Source organism: Podarcis bocagei, assembly GCF_964188305.1.
Source record: "Podarcis bocagei genome assembly, chromosome: 4".
In the NCBI taxonomy this organism is placed as follows: domain Eukaryota; kingdom Metazoa; phylum Chordata; class Lepidosauria; order Squamata; family Lacertidae; genus Podarcis; species Podarcis bocagei.
Window position 1 is genome coordinate 25,484,457 of NC_138128.1, and position 19,872 is coordinate 25,504,328.

Below are 19,872 nucleotides of genomic sequence, written 5' to 3' on the forward strand. Positions count from 1 at the left end.
CCAACTTTAATAAGAATTAACTGACACGAAATGTTAGCATTTCGGCTTTTGGGAATAAACCGTCAGAGGCTTTTCCCCTTGTGCATTATTTACTTAAAGTACCTACTGGCTCTCTCACAACAAGAAAGAAAAACAATGTTGAATTCGGTAACTTAAAAAAAAAGCTGTATAAAATACACTTAGGTCCCACTTTATGAACATTTTAGAGGTCCATAAAAATCTGTAAATGTTTCTCACGTTGCCCAATATATAAATGCAGCTTGTCTGAGGTGAAAATAAAAGTCACCAAAATACAGGAGAAAGGATCAACTTTATTTCCACTAAAAATGTCTACCCAAAATGTAATATTTAATTATTTCCATTCTGACATTTGCTGATATGAATGATCGCAGCCTCAACAAAGATGTGTGTCAACATTAATTATTCTGCAGGCAAATACAGTTTGTTCTAACCAGAGACTGTTGGGGGGTGAGGAGTGGAGATAATAAAATATAACAAGCATGTGCACTTGATTAAAACATACGATCTGATTTATTCTGTTGAGGAAGTTGTCCCTGAGCTAAATGTTAAGTATTCAGTGACCTTGTACTTCTTGTTCTCATCCCTATTGTATGGCATCACCACCAGGTCCTAGCAGTGCAGGAATAGTGTTTGTTTAATAAATGAAGTGTATCTAAAAAGTGGAACTACACTAAGACAGCCTCAAACCACACGACTTGGGAAGCAGCCAATACAGAAACATAATAACTTATATGCCTTTATAGAGACTATTTTAAATGTATTATAATCTTTGCAGAATACCACGTATGTGTAGAATTGGTATTCATAGCTATATAGTTGTTATATAACTACTATAGATACATAGTTGTTATATGCAATATGTTGTTTTTAAGGACATATAGAAACTTCATTCCAGTACAGTGGTACCTCAGGTTAAATACTTAATTTGTTCTGGAGGTCCGTACTTAACCTGAAACTGTTCTTAACCTAAAGCACCACTTTAGCTAATGGGGCGTCCCACTGTTGCCACGCCGCCAGAGCACGATTTCTGTTCTCATCCTGAAGCAAAGTTCTTAACCTGAGGTACTATTTCTGGGTTAGCGGAGTCTGTAACCTGAAGTGTATGTAACCTGAAGCGTATGTAACCCAAGGTACTACTGTAGTTTCATTGTACAAGTGCAGGCTTCAAATGCCACATAAATTATTGTGGCACTCCATGCAGGGACGCGGACTTATAAAAAATATTGGGGGGGCCCGGGAAAGCTCGTGAATAATAAATAAGCTCATGAATATGCAAATAAAGTGGCGCCGCCTCCTCGTGAGCGAATAGGGGAGAGCGTGCTGCGCCTATTAATCAGCTCCGAAGGAAATTGGGTGGAGCTTTTGCTCGGGAGGGAGGGCAGGAGGCATGCAGCCCGACCCTGTGCATTTTGGGCTGGGGGAGGGGCGGCGATGGCGCTCTGCTGGAGGGGCGCCGGAGATTATTGGGGGGCGGAGCCCCCCCAAACGAATTTTTGAGGGGGCTCGGGCCCCCTCAAGCCCCATGGAGTCGGCGCCTATGACTCCATGTACACATCAGAGCTACATACACCTCTGTCTCTCAGCAAATATATCTGTAGACCCTCAGTGCAACTTCTGTAGAGTATGTGGTCCCGCAACAAAATGATGCTCAGAGTTGCTGAGTCTGCAGATGCAAGGCAATGTGTCCCGATAGAGCATGGGTAGGCAAACTAAGGCCCGGGGGCCAGATCCGGCCCAATTGCCTTCTAAATCTGGTCTGTGGACGGTCCGGGAATCAGCGCGTTTTTACATGAGTAGAATATGCCCTTTTTTTTAAAATGCATCTCTGGGTTATTTGTGGGACATAGGAATTCGTTCATTTTATTTATTTATTTTCAAAATATAGTCCAGCCCCCCACAAGGTCTGAGGGACAGTGGACCGGCCCCCTGCTGAAAAAGTTTGCTGACCCCTGCGATAGAGCCTACATGCATGTACAAAAGGCAGGAGCCCTTGTGGACAGCACTGCAAAAACCAGTTCATTAACAGCTGGATGTCCCCTCCCTTGTTTTATAGAATGCAGTAGCTACACAGCTTCTCCCAACACCTGTGGTGGATGTTGATAGCAATGTTGTCTCCATGGTTCCAAAGGCAAAGCATTAATTAACTCAACCAGCACCTGGTGTCTGATATTCCTAGACCTGCTGAAGTCGTGGGAGTTCTGAATGCATGTGGAACTGGTAACGAAGAATCTGGTGAGGTATATTTGAGGAAATGAAATGAGGCAGCACAAGAAGATACGATTACGGGATTTTTGTGTGCATTCACACATGCCATTCCCCCCGTCCCACTCTGCCCCACCTTTTTTTTTTTTTTCATTTCCTTGCACGCCACTAACCACAAGGTCACAGGGTGGGTTACAACTACAGTGGTACCTCGGGTTACATAAGCTTCAGGTTACATACGCTTCAGGTTACAGACTCCGCTAACCCAGAAATAGTACCTCGGATTAAGAACTTTGCTTCAGGATGAGAACAGAAAGTGTGCTCTGGCGGCACGGCAGCAGCAGGAGGCCCCATTAGCTAAAGTGGTGCTTCAGGTTAAGAACAGTTTCAGGTTAAGAATGGACCTCCGGAACGAATTAAGTACTTAACTCAAGGTACCACTGTAGTTGTAGCTATAAAACAAGTGCATTTTTTTAATAAAAACAATCAAAAACAATTTCACATATTGAAAACAGTATAACCGGTTGTTTTTTTTAAAAAAAACCAATTCCACATATAAAAAGAGTTTAAAAGTAGTTCCAATACAGATGCAGGTGAGGATAAAGATCTCCACTTGAAAGACTTGTTGAAAAGAGAAAGGTCTTCCTTAGGTACCTATAATGCAACAGAGACTGTGACTTTCTAACAGGGAATGCCAAAGGGTAGTTGCTACCACATTAAAGGGCCAATTCATGTGTGTGTGTGTGTGTGTGTGTGTGTGTGTGTAAGGAGGGAATAATCTGCACACATCCCTGCTTAATAAATTCAGTCTTCTCTCTCTCTCTCTCTCTCTCTCTCTCTCTCTCTCTCTCTCTCTCTCTCACACACACACACACACACACACACAGAGAGAGAGAGAGAGAGAGAGAGAGAGAGAGAGTACCCTTTTAAGCATATAGGGGCTGATTCAGAAACCAGATCCATGCATGTATCACTCTTGTTGGATCAGGGTAAAAATGTATCTAGAACATACGCATGAGAACATATTAATGGGACCCTGACATTTACAAATGCTTTTGTTAGCATTGGGAAACATTTCCACTCCTACCAGAATCAGAAAAGTCGCATTACTTATTATGCTGAAGCACACCCCTCAATCCTTGCCTGGCTTCTTTGCTATAAATCCCTATGCTCATCTAATAACATCCTTCAGCCAATCAGTGCACAGAGATTTGTATCCTGTACGGCTGAGCAATAACCCATTTAGTCTTCATGCAAATGAAACACTGAGCCAAAAAATGGAAAGCTATATCACAGGGGAATGAGTTTGCAGTTCTGGGTCAGTAAGTGCCCAACATTCCCACACATCTCAAGTGCCTGAGACAATTTCATGCTAGAATATATGTCAAGAAGCACTGCAAGTAATATAATTTGCCCCCAAATTTACCCTTGCCAGTTACTAGGGGCTAGACCCTGGAAATATTGCTCACTTTTACTATGGGAACTCACAGTGGTAATGCAGCAAACCAAACAGAAACAATACAACATGATTTGTAAGTTTCTGGATATCACTGATATCATCAGAAGTTCAGCAACCCCAAAACACATCTTGGTGATTTCACACACACTCTTTACTTATTGTATTTCCACACTGCCTTTCAGCCAAGGTAAAGGGACCCCTGACCATTAGGTCCAGTTGTGGCCGACTCTGGGGTTGCGGTGCTCATCTCGCTTTATTGGCCAAGGGAGCCAGCGTACAGCTTCCGGGTCATGTGGCCAGCATGACTAAGCCACTTCTGGTGAACCAGAGCAGCGCACAGAAACGCCGTTTACCTTCCCGCCAGAGCGATACCTATTTATCTACAGTGATACCTCGGGTTACATATGCTTCAGGTTACAGATGCTTCAGGTTACTTACTCTGTGGCACGGCAGCAGCAGGAGGCCCCATTAGCTAAAGTGGTCTTCAGGTTAAGAACATTTTCAGGTTAAGAACGGACCTCCAGAACGAATTAAGTACTTAACCCGAGGTACCACTGTACTTGCACTTTGACGTGCTTTCGAACTGGTAGGTTGGCAGGAGCAGGGACCGAGCAATGGGAGCTCACCCCACGCAGGGATTCGAACCGCCAACCTTCTGATCGGCAAATCCTAGGCTCTGTGGTTTAACCCATAGCGCCGCCCGCATCCCTCAGCCAAGGTATTAACATACAAAAGGGGCTAACATTTTATTCCATTCAGAAATCTGTGCTGATGTGCCATTAGAGCGAGTCTCTATCCCCTTTTCATCATAGGGTTAGACTGAGATGAATAGAGAACTGTTACTTAATAATAATAAAAATTAGGCTAGACTGAAGAAGCATACCAGAAAGACTGTTTGTAATCTATTAATATACTGGTGATCAGTTTGCTCTGATCAAGCAGCAGAAAGGCCTACATGAATGCCAGTTTCCAGGACTCGAGCTAAGAGACGTGTGAGGTTTTGTTTTCCATGTGGTGAACCAGAAAACTGCATGCTTCCTTAAGTGATTTTTAAATGCCATCCCATTAAAATAGAACAGGGATGTCCAGCAGCCTCCTGACTCCCAGAAGGCTCCTTAAAAAAGCTCCACAACTTTGGTAGATCACTGCCAGTTTTTTTTATAGTAGGAGTAGATAGCAGTCTCTTGGAAGCTGGACATGCCTGATATAGAGGAATGCTAGGGCAAAGGGCAACTTTTGACTCAGGCACTTGTTAGAAATTTTCTCTGGCCATACTTATTTCATAAACTCTACCATAAATAGTTCAATGGAAAGCATCTAATCTGCTTTCAATGAGGCTGATAATGTGGCAAAATGAATGTTGTGTGTGATCTAAAACCTTAAATACAGATGGTCACAGAACAATAATCACAGCATTTGGGTACCAGTGGATATAGGCATCTGCTTGGCCATCAGGAGAACTGGGCTAGGTGTCCCTTTGGTCTGATCCAGCAGAGATTTCCTATGTTCTCAATATTATTTTATGTATATAAACCTTGAAGACTCAGGCTGTGTTCCCCTTTCGACCATACACTACATGGATTGCAGGTTATGTGATTTCCTTTTTAAAATGATTTCCAAAACCTTCATAATGAAGAGCAATACATCAAAGTAAAAATTGTTATATAAGCTTAAAGGCTGCCCTTGACCATGGATTTTATTTCTGAATAACACAGAAAAGTAACGTCACGTGTTTGAGTTTCCTGTCAAACCTTGAGCAACGCTGCAATGCAGAAACCTAATTTAGGAGAGCCACTATTGTTCGTAAAATTGTAGCTTTTGGATTTAGAGCGCCGTGAAATCTCAGCACCTGACAGATTACATAAATATTAATTTAGCTTTTTAATTAGCACATTAAAGGCCTGAATGGGCTGCCTACTGTGCCTGTACAAAGTTTCAGTCACATGGATGCTGGGTGGAATAATTCTGTAATGGGGGCTGCAGACAGTTGATGTTTCAATAGAACCCAGTTTAAGGCAATTAAATAATCCCATTATCTTTAGCTAACTCTTATTTTGTTAGTTCCATTTATCCTCCATGGTAAAAACCAAGCGAGACATGATAGAAGCGAGTAACAGTTTACATGGTGTGAAGAAAATGAATAGGAAGAAAAACTTCTTTCTCATGACATTAGAACTCTGGACCATCCTATGTAGCTGAATGTTAGACGACCAACAACATCCCTTGCTTCTTAGTGTGGCGCCATAGTTCATAGTTCTTCATGTCAAAGTCCTCTGGGCCAGTGGCGTAGCGTGGGGGGTGCAGGGGGGGCCGGTCGCACCGGGCGCAACATCTGGGGGTTAGGGTTAGGGGGCGCAAATCCACGGGTTAGGGGGCACAAATCCACGGGTTAGGGGGCGCAAATTACTTGCCTTGCCCCGGGTGCTGACAACCCACGCTACGCCACTGCTCTGGGCAGCTAATACAGAATTCAAACAATTAAAATAATGAAATATTAGAGAAAATGATGATGATGATAACAGTAGCATTTCAAACATTACAAATGAATCAGTTCAGTTTGTTGTCTACAAATTGAGACAAGCAGCATAACAGTATTTAAAACACAGCAGAAACAAATTGTACCAAGGTCTGGGAGATTTTTTTAAAAAGTATTAACTGGTGCCAAAAGTATCTTAATGTAGGCATCATGTAAGCCTCATTAGGGATCAGGTGGGCACTGACTGTTGAATGCTTCCAATGGTAATTAAAAGCATAATGAGCAGACAGGTAACCACCCCTTCGCTGCAGGAAACAATGGGAATCTTGAATTCTTCAAACATGTCCTTCTTCACTGTCTGATGAAGGAAATCCTTTCATTTTCCTAGTTCAGATGCTGCGGCATTCCCATTTTCCCTGTTTTACCCTGGTTATACCTCTTCTGAGAGTCTGCTATATAGAGATCCCACACCATACCTTGGTATGATGCATTTCACACCTGTCAAGGACATTCACACCTGCACCCGTATGCAATGCCACATGCCTCCATATCTGAAGATGAATCTGATATATTTGTCCACATATAGTGTAAATTTGGTCCTTTTCTGGTTCACTGTTATACCGTGCTCAGATATTAAATACGCTACACATGGACACCTAGGGACACGGGTGGCGCTGTGGGTTAAACCACAGAGCTTCTTGGGCTTGCCGATCAGAAGGTCGGCGGTTCGAATCCCTTCGACGGGGTGAGCTCCCGTTGCTTGGTCCCTGCTCCTGCCAACCTAGCAGTTTGAAAGCACATCAGAGTGCAAGTAGATAAATAGGTACCGCTCCAGCGGGAAGGTAAACGGTGTTTCTGTGCGCTGCTCTGGTTCGCCAGAAGCAGCTTAGTCATGCTGGCCACGTGACCTGGAAGCTGTACGCTGGCTCCCTCGGCCAATAAAGCGAGATGAGCGCCGCAACCCCAGAGTCGGTCACGACTGGTCCTAATGGTCAGGGGTCCCTTTACACATGGACACCAATGTGTATTATCACATATCTCCATATGCATAAATTAATAGTGTCATTGTTGATTATGGATTTATTGGGGGGAAGCCACACCACCAATCACAACCATCACCTATGACCTTATCTGCACCTTTTGTATGGAAGTAGTATACTTTAAGCTTCAGAACTGTTTTGTCCTCTTGGAATTCTGAAAATTGTTCTGTAGTGATACCTTGCTTGGCATAAATCCATTTCAATGTCTTCTTAAGGCACAGTGGTGTGCCACCTTTTGGTTATACCCTGTAAGTGCAAGCCACGGTGCAAGGTTTTATTTTCAGCATAAAACATAAGAGAAGAATACACAATAGGAATAATTCTTTGCCCATTGGCAGAAATAGTTCTGCTACAAGAATGAGTTAGTGGTGCATCTGCACTATTTAATTAAAAGGCTAATTTAATTTCAATTAAATTTAAAACAATGATTTATAATTAATTGATGCCAGGTTTATATGTAGCAGGCTAATTCCTTGGCCCTGCCATCATCAGCCACTTCTCATCCTTACAATATGAAACAGTAGCCTTTCAGGGAGGCTGATACAAGCTTGCTAAGATGCTGGAATAATATAATGTGCTAGCATAGTTGATGGTGCACTTAAGCATTCATGTCCTTCGTGTAGCAGTGTGTAACTAAGAAATATGCTGTTAGGAAATTAATTTGATTTGGAACATGCATGCATTAAACAAGTGGGTGCCCCTGTTGCAAAGATCCTGTAGCACTTTTAAAAAAATCAGACCTATACCCCATCTTTCCTCCGTGGAGCACATGACAGCACACAAAATTCTCTCCTGCCCCCAACCCATTTGTTCTTCACAATAGCCCTGCAAGGCAGGTTAGACTGAGAGAAAGAGAGAGGCTTCCTTATGGTGGAAATTTGAAGCTGGATCTCCCCAGTCTTAGTGTAATAGTCTAATCAGCATACCCCATTCTCAGTTGTAACAAGATACTTACAATGATAGAACTATGGACCGGATATAGAAAACACACAAACTGTGAATGACGCCATTTTCAGCCCGCTTAAAGCCACTTTCTAACCACAGCCAACATCTGAACATATTTAATAAAGCCATGTGCTTTAAAAAAAACGAAAACAAACCAAAACCCGACAACAGTCAAATTCACAAATACCTGAATTTACATGGACTTCAACAGAACCAAAGTACAGTATTTGGAAGCAAAACACCGATCAGAATGATTTACCAGTAAGTGCTTTGTGGCAAGTAAAGGTAAAGGTAAAGGACCCCTGACAGTTAAGTCCAGTTGCGAACGACTCTGGGGTTGCGGCACTCATCTCGCTTTACAGGTCAAGGGAGCTGGCGTTGGTCCGCAGGCAGTTTCTCAGGGTCATGTGGACAGCATGACTAAGCCGCTTCTGGCGAAACCAGAGCAGCGCATGGAAACGCCGTTTAGCAGTATAGTGATTGTCTCATCTGCCCTGTCTAAATACACCGGCTACATTTCAGCCACGATGAAGTGTGCACACTGATTGAGGGGTTTTTTTTGGGGGGGGGGATTTTTCAGTTATAGATTTCCTGAGTTATATACAATAACATACAATACAGTGGTACCTCGGGTTACATATGCTTCAGGTTACATACGCTTCAGGTTACATACGCTTCAGGTTACAGACTCTGCTAACCCAGAAATAGTGCTTCAGGTTAAGCACTTTGTTTCAGGATGAGAACAGAAATCGTGCTCCGGCGGCGTGGCAGCAGCAGGAGGCCCCATTAGCTAAAGTGGTCTTCAGGTTAAGAACAGTTTCAGGTTAAGTACAGACCTCCGGAACGAATTAAGTACTTAACCTGAGGTACCACTGTAGATGATAGATAGATTAGATGATAGATAGATGATAGATAGATAGATAGATAGATAGATGATAGATAGATAGATAGAGAGATAGATAGAGAGATAGATAGATAGATAGATAGATAGATGATAGATAGATAGATAGATAGATAGATAGATAGATAGATGATAGATAGATAGATAGATAGATAGATAGATAGATAGATAGATAGATATAGATAGATAGATGATAGATAGATATAGATAGATAGATGATAGATAGATAGATAGATAGATAGATAGATAGATAGATAGATGATAGATAGATGATAGATAGATAATCTATATCTGTACTGATATCTCCCAAATGAAACCTTGCACAACTTCTTTGCAAAGTTGCTAACTTAATTGGAGAGCCATGTCTGTTTCTGGAATTTTCAGCTCACCCAATCAGACAAAGGGCTGTTTAGAAAAAGGGGGGGGGAGGCATTCATCAAATTACACTGAGGGTTCCATCTGTTATCTTAAACCTTTGTTCTCAAGTGACACAGAGAGGAGATGGTGCAAAACACACTTTGCTAAAGGTTTTATTTGAGGCTGCATTTTCCAGGTTGTTTGTATGCCATCCAGGATTATATATGCCAGCCCAACAGAAGAAAGTGTTATTCTGTGTTGCTGGCGTGCTAAGTTTTGCTTGTGCTCTCAGTATTGCAGCAGCCATCGGAACTCAGCTGTGGCTCAGAGGAAGAATACTCTGCAAAACTGGAGCGCTGCTTGTCAATGCTACCGGCCAAGAATTAGAGAAGTTTATTGGTGAAATTCAGTATGGACTTTTCTATGGGGAGAGGGTTAGACAATGCGGGCTCGGAGGGAGACCTTTTCGGTTTTCATGTAAGTAACAATGACATCTGAATTATTTAATGCTTTAGTGCATGCTATCGTGGTCCGACAGATACGTACATGAGCATTCTCCTGTTTCTTCCAAAAGATGTGCTAGTGGGAGATGTGAAATTATGTCACCGTAATATACATCATGTGCTTCTTCTATCAACATGTATTTACTGTTATAATAGCTTGCTAGTTGAAGGAGCAGTCAGATCCTGTGCATGTCTTCTTGGGAGTAAGGCCCACAGAGTTCTGTAGGATTTCCTTTCAAGAAAGCTTGCATGGCATCACAGCCTTAATTTTTCAAACTCTTTTCCAATACTGTGCTTTGGTGTCTCTTTTAATTATTGTTGTTATGTTATTAATTCTTATTGAATTATTGTCATTTTAATATTGTCATTTTAATATTAATGAAATGAGCGGGAAGGAACGAGAACTATTGTAAATACTTGTTTATGTTCGGGATATGCAGACTGTGAGAAATCAACAGTCCAATCCTCTGCATGTTTACTCAAAAGTAAGTCAATTGAGTCTACTGGGACTTATTCATCAGCTAAAAATCTAAATGCCAGAGTCCAATCTTATACAGGTGTACTCAGAAGCAAGTCCAGTCGAAATCCAATGAGCTTACTTCTAAGTAAGCGTGCATAGGAATACAGCCTCACTTGCTCGACAAATCATTATTATCCAGGATTGGCAACTGCAGAGTTACATAGGATGAGAGTTTTGCAGTTCATCTGTTTACCTTCCAGGAGTAAATAATGTTAAAATGGTCAGTCATGCACTTGATTTTTGCATAGCACCACATTAAAAAGAAATAATGGTTATCTGGAGAAGAGTTCATAATATGCCACCTAACATTTATTTTCTTACCAGAAACAATTTGCAAGTAATCTGCAGAGAAACATTGTGGCTTGTGTGAGTCATTTCTGGTGTACGTCCTGAACTGCAGACATGAAAATGATTGACTGTGCAGAGGAAGTAGACCAAATTCATTTTGGATATTATTGAGAATTGCTTCATCTAACTGCATTCTATAGTAGGCTTTAGCAGTTCTTGAGACCTCTCTGAAAATCCTGCTTATCATTGCTTCCCGCTCCCTGTCACCCTGTAGGAATTCTCAGAATGACTTGCTAAAGAATCTAGGAAGCACTAACCAAACTTTGTTTATTAAGATGGTGGAGCTGGAAGAATGCTTAAGACATAGTCCATTCCCATGAGTTAGTGCACATAGTATTATGAGAACAGTCTGTATGGAGGCTTGGACTCCTCATGTACCCTCTTCCTTCCTCTGGCATGATTGCAAGTTGCTCAGAAGCTTTCGCTTCCATTCCAAATTAATCATATGTTGGCACATCGTCTGAACCCTATATTGTGCCTAATCTTAATAGTTAATGGTAAGAAGTTGGCATCATAAAACATAGCTTGAAATTGGCTCGATTCCACTAACCGCAGTTAAGTTAGAAGACAGTTTACCAGGTGCAGGTAATGCGGTTTCGAAAGAAAAGCTTCTGAATTTCCCCTAACACCTAAGTCAGAGGGGGGAACTCAACCCACAATCTAAACCAGGGGTCCCCAAACTAAGGCCCCTCGGGCCGGATAAGGCCCAAGGGACTCGTTTATCCGGCCCACAGCAATCCCTGCCACCAGCTCCCACTGCCCGCTCTTACTAGCGCTGCATGGCTGCCCACTTCCGGGTCGGAGGAGCACCGGAAATAGCTTGTGCGCATGCGCAAGCATTATTTGCACATGCGCAAGCATTATTTGCGGCGCACATCCTGGTCAGAGGAGGCCCGTGCACATGTGCACAAGCTATTTCCGGTGCTCCTCCGACCCAGAAGTGTGCCGGAAATAGCATGTGCGCACACACAGTGGCGTAGCGTGGGTTGTCAGCACCCGGGGCAAGGCAAGTAATTTGCGCCCCCTAACCCGTGGATTTGCGCCCCCTAACCCGTGGATTTGCGGCCCCTAACCCTAACCCCCAGATGTTGCGCCCGGTGCGGCCGGCCCCCCCTGCACCCCCCACACTACGCCACTGCGCACACGTATGGGCACGTGCTCCCCCGCCCTCCGGCCCACCTCGTGATTGGCACTGGGGACACCAGCCCGAGGCGCAGTAAGTTTGCTGACCCCTGATCTAAACAGATGGCAGTCGAGAGCTTGAACATTTGAACACTGTGGAAGCTATTCTTCATTGAAAATATATTGTTGGAACATATCCTTATTCCCACCCCCACCCCCAAATGCTATGAAATATCCATTCCATGTGAGGGTTTTGCAAAGGGAGGTAAGTTGATCTGGTGCAGTTGGCATGCCGTAACTGTCCTGCCCTGTCCCGCATGTCCCCACTTCATGCATGTTCTCACCTGGGAACATGTGTGATGAATGCCAGGTGAAAAACCATGAGGAAGCTGGGTTGCATCAGTCTACTTCCTGGCACACCATGAGACTAATGCGAATAGACCTCCCCGGGCAATTGTTTGCAGCCTTGTTTAGATAACATATCCACCCACAATCAAAGCAAAAAGGAGGGCGGGTATGGGGTCATTCCCACTGGTCCACTCAAACACTCTACACATTGATCAGTTTACCTGCACAGAGAGCAGATACATTCAAGTTCCACACATAAAGATGACTTGATCAACACACAGAAATCAGTGGCGAGTCAGAAGCACGACTCAATTCTGCCCACTCACCCCGTATCGATTGTACAGTACTTGTGTCATCTGCCTTTTATGATGGAAAAAGGAGTTTGCAATTATCTATTTGGCACCAGAGCAGAGCTCTGTGATTAATCCGGGGACAGAGAAAAGTAATGGCAGTCTGAAATAGCAGTCATATTTACTTTGAATGAACTTTTTTTTTTTTTTACTGGATGAACATACACCTAGATGGAATTTATTAATGTTATATAATGTCCAGTAGCTTAAAGGCAGCTGCTTCCAATACAAGATTCAGTCTGCTGTGTAATTACTAGGGAACATTGGCTGTTGTTCACTGCCTTTGCTGCAATCCACAAGGAAACTCTCTCCCTAAATGGCTATAAATGTCTTAGGAAATGTTACCATTTACAGTAGATGTGTTTGCATTTTAATGCATTGAAGCACAGCATGGCAAGGCTGAGAAGAAAGGATTAAATCATCTGCCTTGTTTTAGTCCTGCGTTTGCGCCCATTAAATGCTCTCCCTGTTGGCCGCTATATCTCTTTTAATTGTAAAATGAATTTGCTCTGCCTGTAAAACCCATTCAGCCTCAGGAAAGCCTTCTGCTTCATTTACTCTGGCTTTTGTCTGTTTCTGGGTCAGCGGTTCATTTTCTAAAGGCCACTGGCATGCAGATTCAATGCTTATAATGAAGGTCTGTCTTCTCTTCCAGGGCAACATTGCTGCTGCGTTAATTTTATCTGGTAGTCACCTATAAAAGTTTAATGATATGTAAAAAGTTCTGAATGTCGCTATTGAGGGAAACAGCCTGCACGACCCAGTGTTGTGTGTGGCATGGCAATAAGCATGACAAAAGCTGCTTCTGATACACAGTGGTACCTCGGGTTAAGAACTTAATTTTTTCTGGAGGTCTGTTCTTAACCTGAAACTGTTCTTAACCTGAGGTACCACTTTAGCTAATGGGGCCTCCTGCTGCCGCCGCGCCAGCACCGCATGATTTCTGTTCTCATCCTGAAGCAAAGTTCTTAACCCGAGGTACTATTTCTGGGTTAGTGGACTCTGTAACCTGAAGCGTCTGTAACTCGAGGTACCACTGTATATAAAACCAAATCTGTGCTGGAAAGAAACAAACTCAATCTTGCATCAAGGGAAAATGAAATTTGCAAGCTGTGTAAACAGTTCACATTTTTGCACAATGTGCCCTTGCATGTGCTTACTCACAAGTGAGCACCATTGTGTTTTATGATGCTTACTTCCTAGTAGGTGTGTTTAGGACTGCAACCTTACCATGCAATCCTATGCACGTCTACTCAGAAATAAGCCATGTTGCGACCACGTACTAGTGACGAACAGAGGAAACAAGCTATGTAAGAGAATAGTGTCCTTTCTCAAGTTGTTTGTCGGCAGGATTTACATCCCACCTCTCATCATACATGAGTAATAATAATAATAATAATAATAATAATAATAATAATAATAATAATATATTATTTATATCCCACCCATCTGTCTGGGTTTCCCCAGCCACTCTCTGCAGCTTCCAGCAAAATATTAAAATACAATAATTCATCAAATATTAAAAGCTTCCCTAAACAGGGCTACTTTCAGCTGTATTCTAAAAGTCAGATAGTTGTTTATTTCTTTGACATCTGGTGGGAGGGCGTTCCACAGGGCGGGTGCCACTACCGAAAAGGCCCTCTGCATATAGGCCCTATAACTTCGCTTCTTGCAGTGAGGGAACCGCCAGAAGGCCCTTAGCACCGAACCTCAGTGTCCAGGCAGAATGATAGGGGTGGAGACACTCCTTCAGGTATACTGGGCCAAGGCCATTCAGGGCTTTAAAGGTCAGCACCAACACTTTGAATTGTGCCTGGAAAGGTACTGGGAGCCTATGAACTTGCAGCAGGACACAACAATGCAAAATACAATGCACAGTAAAAACAACAATACATTAAGGGTCATATCCAGTACTGGATGAAGGGAGTCGTGCCCATGCAACATTTCCCCATCCTCTCCTCTCCCCGTGCAACCCCAAAATCTGCTTCGGAGGGTCCTTCACTTTTGAAGGTGTATGTGGGGCTGCAGCAGGGAGCGCGAGGAGGGCGAAGTTCCATCACTCACGTCTGTTGCACTAGTGGAACAGCAGGGTTGGATATAATCCTATATTTTAAATTACAACTATCTCCAACTCTAAAGTATATCAACCAAGTACATAGCCAAGTATTTATCAGGTACATAATGGCTCTTTCAGAATTTTATTTATTTGTTTGTTTTAATTTAATTTGTCTAGGCCTGGTGGAAAAGGAAAGCTTTTAGCTGGGGCCAAAAAGTAATCAAATTTGTTCCCAGCCAAACCTCAGAGGGTAGAGTGTGCCATGACCACTGAGGTGTTATTGCTTAGAAGTCCCACTGACAAGCTACAGATCTCATAATCTACTGCAGCTGACCTTATATAGGATTATACCTGAGATGCCCCTTCAAATACCTGGGTCTAAGCCATTTGAGCCTTTATACTAACACTTTGAACTTGGCCCAGTGACATGTTTTTTTACAAGCTTATTTTAATGAACTTTGCTGTCATCGTCATCATCATTTCTTATTTTACAAATATTAAAACAAAAACCAAAAGTTGAAATTATCTGTGCTTTTCTACTGTCTGCTAGAACCAACTCCTGTCTCAAAGAATTAAAAAACAACACAACCTGAGAGTCTCTTTTTGAAATATTTTTTTCTTATGTTTGTAATTAATGTACAGTACATAGTCTTTCAATTTCCCATTGACTTATTGCAACCACTGAGCAAGAAGGAAGCAATGGTCATATTACAAATAATCAACAAATTGAATTGGATTGAATCAAGCAATGTTGTATGGCTCTGATATGCCGACTGCATTGCCTGCCACAAACCCACTTGCTAGCAATTTACATTTTACATGGTAGATAAATTTATTTGAAGTGCCTACAGAGCTTTTTCTCAGCATGTTCTAACCACAGCAAGGCAGTTCAAAGGAGTATTAGCACTGGCTTAATCATACCCCCATGGAGTGGGAGCATTTACTCTGCATTCAATGATTCATTCTGATACTGTATATCTGCTGTCACTAAACTGTGTAGAAATATTTGAAAATCGCCCTGTGGTAGCAAGCCTAGTTCGCAATCCACTCTGAATACTTTAAACATTTATGTATAGAATAGGTTACCATATTTAATGGGGCTGGGCCAAAACAGAGACACACCAAAACAGAGTATAAACCACCACCACACCAATGATTCCTATGAAACATTCACCACCTTTAGCTTCCTCGAAAGGGCACATTTCCTTCATTTTGATCAGGTGTGTGTCAGCTGACCCTGGAAGGCCAATCCTTGGCCATCCAAGCCTTAGTCAAACTTGCTTGTTGCACTCGGCCTGTTACCACACCTACTCAAGTCTATTCCTAAACCCAGGCAAGAATTTCTTGGTCTTGACCCAATATTGAAACTGGATGTTTTATGAGCCCTTATTTAACTACCCTGCCTTCCAGAATATCACCGTAAACCTAACTTGCAAGGATCATTCTGATACTTTTGCTTCTCAGAAAATTCTTATGTATTGGGCCATAAATGTAGACATTGGGTCCTGCTATTATTTCTTTGTTAAGTGTTTTTGAACAGTTCTTCTCACCTTATCAGTTTCTTCCATCTCCCAATGATAAGCATGTTTCATGGCATCGGAGTCTTGTTTTTCAGAGATGACAACTTTGCCTGATTTCCGCAGTAATTCCATTCTCTGTCTCTTGTTCTTTTGTGTGTGTGTTTGTTTTTTTAGTTTTTCCAGATTTGTTCAAAGTTATCCCTGCGAGTATCCATGTGAGTGTTATCCTCTTCTCTTTGGCGTTGTTAGTGTTTGCCCTGATTGAGACTGGGTTCTTCATGTACAACGCATTCGGCAAACCCTATGAAACACTGCATGGTCCGCTAGGGCTGTACCTGTGGAGCTTCATCTCATGTAAGTGTTCCAAATGTAATGCCGTGGTTATGTTTGTCAGAGCCTGGGATGAAAGAGTGGTTAAGCAAAGTATCCCTTACATTTTGTGGGCTCTTGTGGGCCAGCTTTGACTGATGGGCGGGACAACCCATCTGTCAATCATCTGGCATCACAACCCCAGATGACTGGCACCTGTCAAAGTCCCTTGCACAGTGCTTCCCAAGTGCCTGACCGCCAGCTGGCTGCTGGGTGATTGGGAACAATAGTGCAAGGAGATTTGCCAGCATATGTTCAGCAGAGGGTTGACAAAGCTACTCTCTGCAGGGGTCTTCTGCTCAGTTGCATTGCCCATGAAAAACCCAGTTGTGCAGCTGATTCAGCCATGTCTCTATGTGCCTCACATTTGATATCACCTGTGATGTCAGGTGTGGGGCAAGTGGGTGTGGTTTGGTAGAACGTCCTCATGGGTCAAATTGGGACACGTGCTGGGTTTTAATTGGCCCATGGTCTGGAGGTTCCCTGCCCCTGCCTTGCATTTTGCCTGTTTTCACCTCTTAACACTGAAATATAAACCCAACTAGGGAAATTTCCTCCCATCATTTTGATGTGATTTCTTCTCATTGCACTCCCATTTGAGGCAATCTGGTTACCTACCACATTAGGTATTAGTGGGTGGCACTGTGGTCTAAACCACAGAGCCTTGGCCTTGCCAATCAGAAGGTCGGTGGTTCGAATCCCTGCGACAGGGTGAGCTCCCATTGTTCAGTCCCAGCTCCTGCCCACCTAGCGGTTCGAAAGCAAGTCAAGTGCAAGTAAATAAATAGGTACTGTTCCAGCGGGAAGGTAAACGGCATTTCCGTGCGCTGCTCTGGTTCACCAGAAGTGGCTTAGTCGTGCTAGCCACATGACCCGGAAGCTGTCTGCGGACAAACGCCGACTCCCCGGCCTATAGAGCGAGATAAGCGCACAACCCCAGAGTCGTCTGTGTCTGGACCTAACGGTCAGGGGTACCTTTCCCTTTTTTACCACATTAGTTATTGGAGTAAACCATGGTGCACCCCACAGAAGAGATATACAAAGTGGGGTGCTGCTTTGTAACTACTGAACTGCAAAGAAAACAGAAATACTGCCCCGTTGTGCAAAGGTCCGTTAGAAAACTGTCAAAATGCTAATTTTGGATTTTCTTCTTTTTCAGTTTCTTGTGGCTGCCTCATCATGATACTCTTTTCATCAGAAGTGAAAATCCACCACCTCTCAGAGAAAATAGCTAATTATAAAGAAGGGAGCTTTATTTTTAAAACTCACAGTGAGCAGTTTGCAAATTCATTCTGGATCATTCTGGTGTGCTCATTGGTACACATTCTGAACATTTTGCTAATACGCCTTGCTGGATTTGAGTTTCCTTTTTCAAAGTCGAAAGATTCAGAGACAGCAAATGGAGCAGTTGATCTAATGTACTAAACAGGTTTTGAACCATGTTTAATGAAAATGGTTCATCATGACCTTTTCCCCCAAGACACCAAATGTAAATGGGTTTAAAGGCTGTTTTTTAAACAAACAAACAAACAAACAAACAAACATGTATTTGTATATTGTGAGCCAGAGACATTTACAGAGATATACCAGCACAAAAAATGAATTAAATAATATCAATAAGAGTTATGTGGCTCGCAGTAGGTGATAACTTGTCACTAGGAAGGTATTGAGTTGGTTTAGATGTAATGTCAAACAATGGTTTGTGATAACTGTAGTTTAGATTCCTAATGAAGTTGTGTGTTCCAGATACAGAGATAACTCGTGTGGGATTCCTTTTCTCTCACCTTTCCTGATAATCCCTGGGTGCTTTCCCAAACAACCTCAAAGGTTGAGCATCATCTCAAACCATGATTTGTTGGTTCGGATGCAATGCCAAGCTGGTTTGCACAAACTAAGATGTGCAAGCCATCTCTAAACCATGGCTTGCAGACCCTGTTATCAGATCCTAGTTTGCCGGCCACTCACAAACAATGGTTTGCCCAATGGCATTTGTTTGGACATCATGGCAAACCATTGTTTGGCATTATGTCCAAACCATCCCATTGTTTTCTTCCAAGATCTAGAACCCTAGAGGAATGTAATGTTCCTGAAATAGTGCGATAAAAGCAAAAACTCAAAACTTAGACAGCCATTTCAGTAGAAGAGGACAGCATGTGCTTTCCTCTCATGCAAAGAAGATGGTGTTCTAGAAGTATTACTCTTAAAAATCTGTGTATCAGGACAAGAATAAGAACTTGACTTCTCCCCTAGAAAATTGGAATAAGGGCTCCTTCATGAAAAGGCACTAACTTTAAAAGAAACTGTATTGGCAGCAACCAAGTTAAATTTTAGTCACAGAAAAAGAGTTGTATTCACAGGAGGACCCCTTCTACGAGCTCACCTCATGTTCCACGAATGGAAGCTCCTTCCATTCACAGAGTGGAAAGGTTGGGTGCCAGCCTATATTTTTTACTTATATGGAGTGGATTTAGATGCAAATTCCTGGTTTGCAAACTTTACCAAAGATGCTGCTCAGTGTGTTTAATATCAAGTATTTGAAGAGCTGATTCCAAACGTAGCACCTAAAATCTAATCTAACATTGTGGCATTTTTGTTCTCGTTTTGTAATGCTTTTATTTTGTTTTTCACTTTTATAAGCTTCAGTTTTAGAAATAGAGGTCTGATCCTCCTGGTGTGCAAAGTGGTACTTCAGACAATAAATACATTCTTCCCCTCGTTCTTCCATAGCACTTTCAAGTGATTGTCAGGGGGGGACATGGCATGAAGAGAAAGAGAAGAAGAAAACTAATCTGTGCGGGAATTTCTTATAACTTACTCCAGCCTTCCGCAGCCTGCTGCTCTGCAGCTGTTTTAAACTACAGCCCCAGCCAACAGGGTCATGATTAGAGTGATAAGAGTTGTAGTCAAAGCATTTAGTAGGCAAAAGGGTGAGAATGACTGGTTTATTCAGTACTTTATCACTACATTTGGTATTTCTGAGTAACAAAACATTCTGCCCATAACATCATGGGAATGTAAACATAAGAATAGCCTGCTTGATCAAGCTAATGGTACTTCTAGTCTAGCATTCTCTTCTCGCAGTGTCTAGCCAGATACTTCGCCTCTTCTGTTTCTTCTATTTCCTGTGTAATAAACAAAATCTACACTTATTCCCTTTTGGGGGACACAAGAGCCCTTATAGAGTCCTTTGTAGGTTCTCCATTGGTAGGAGAAAATAACAGAGGCCAACCAGAGAATATTGAGAAGCAAAGCAGCTAGTAAGCCTGATCTTTATTAAAGCTATTGCAACAGGGTGCTCCCCTCACACGCAGGAAAGGAGGAAGACCCAGAACAAA

General features: G+C 42.5%; 1 protein-coding gene across 1 annotated transcript; it reads left to right on the forward strand.

Moving 5' to 3' along the window:
• Positions 1-9,544: 9,544 nt before the first annotated feature.
• Positions 9,545-19,255, forward strand: CLRN1 (clarin 1). The gene is made up of 3 exons (XM_081190677.1): positions 9,545-9,878; positions 16,343-16,522; positions 17,697-19,255. Exons 1-3 carry the CDS (start codon positions 9,626-9,628, stop codon positions 17,960-17,962), a joined length of 699 nt encoding a protein of 232 aa, XP_081046803.1. The 5' UTR covers positions 9,545-9,625; the 3' UTR covers positions 17,963-19,255.
• The last annotated feature ends 617 nt before the right edge of the window (positions 19,256-19,872 follow it).

Bases quoted from the DNA above. Each gene is read 5' to 3' on its own strand.
- CLRN1 (XM_081190677.1), top strand. From the start codon at position 9,626: ATGCCAGCCCAACAGAAGAAAGTGTTATTCTGTGTTGCTGGCGTGCTA. The intron at 9,879-16,342 runs GTAAGTAACAAT...TTGTTTTTTTAG, and splicing joins GAGACCTTTTCGGTTTTCAT to TTTTTCCAGATTTGTTCAAA. The intron at 16,523-17,696 runs GTAAGTGTTCCA...CTTCTTTTTCAG, and splicing joins CCTGTGGAGCTTCATCTCAT to TTTCTTGTGGCTGCCTCATC.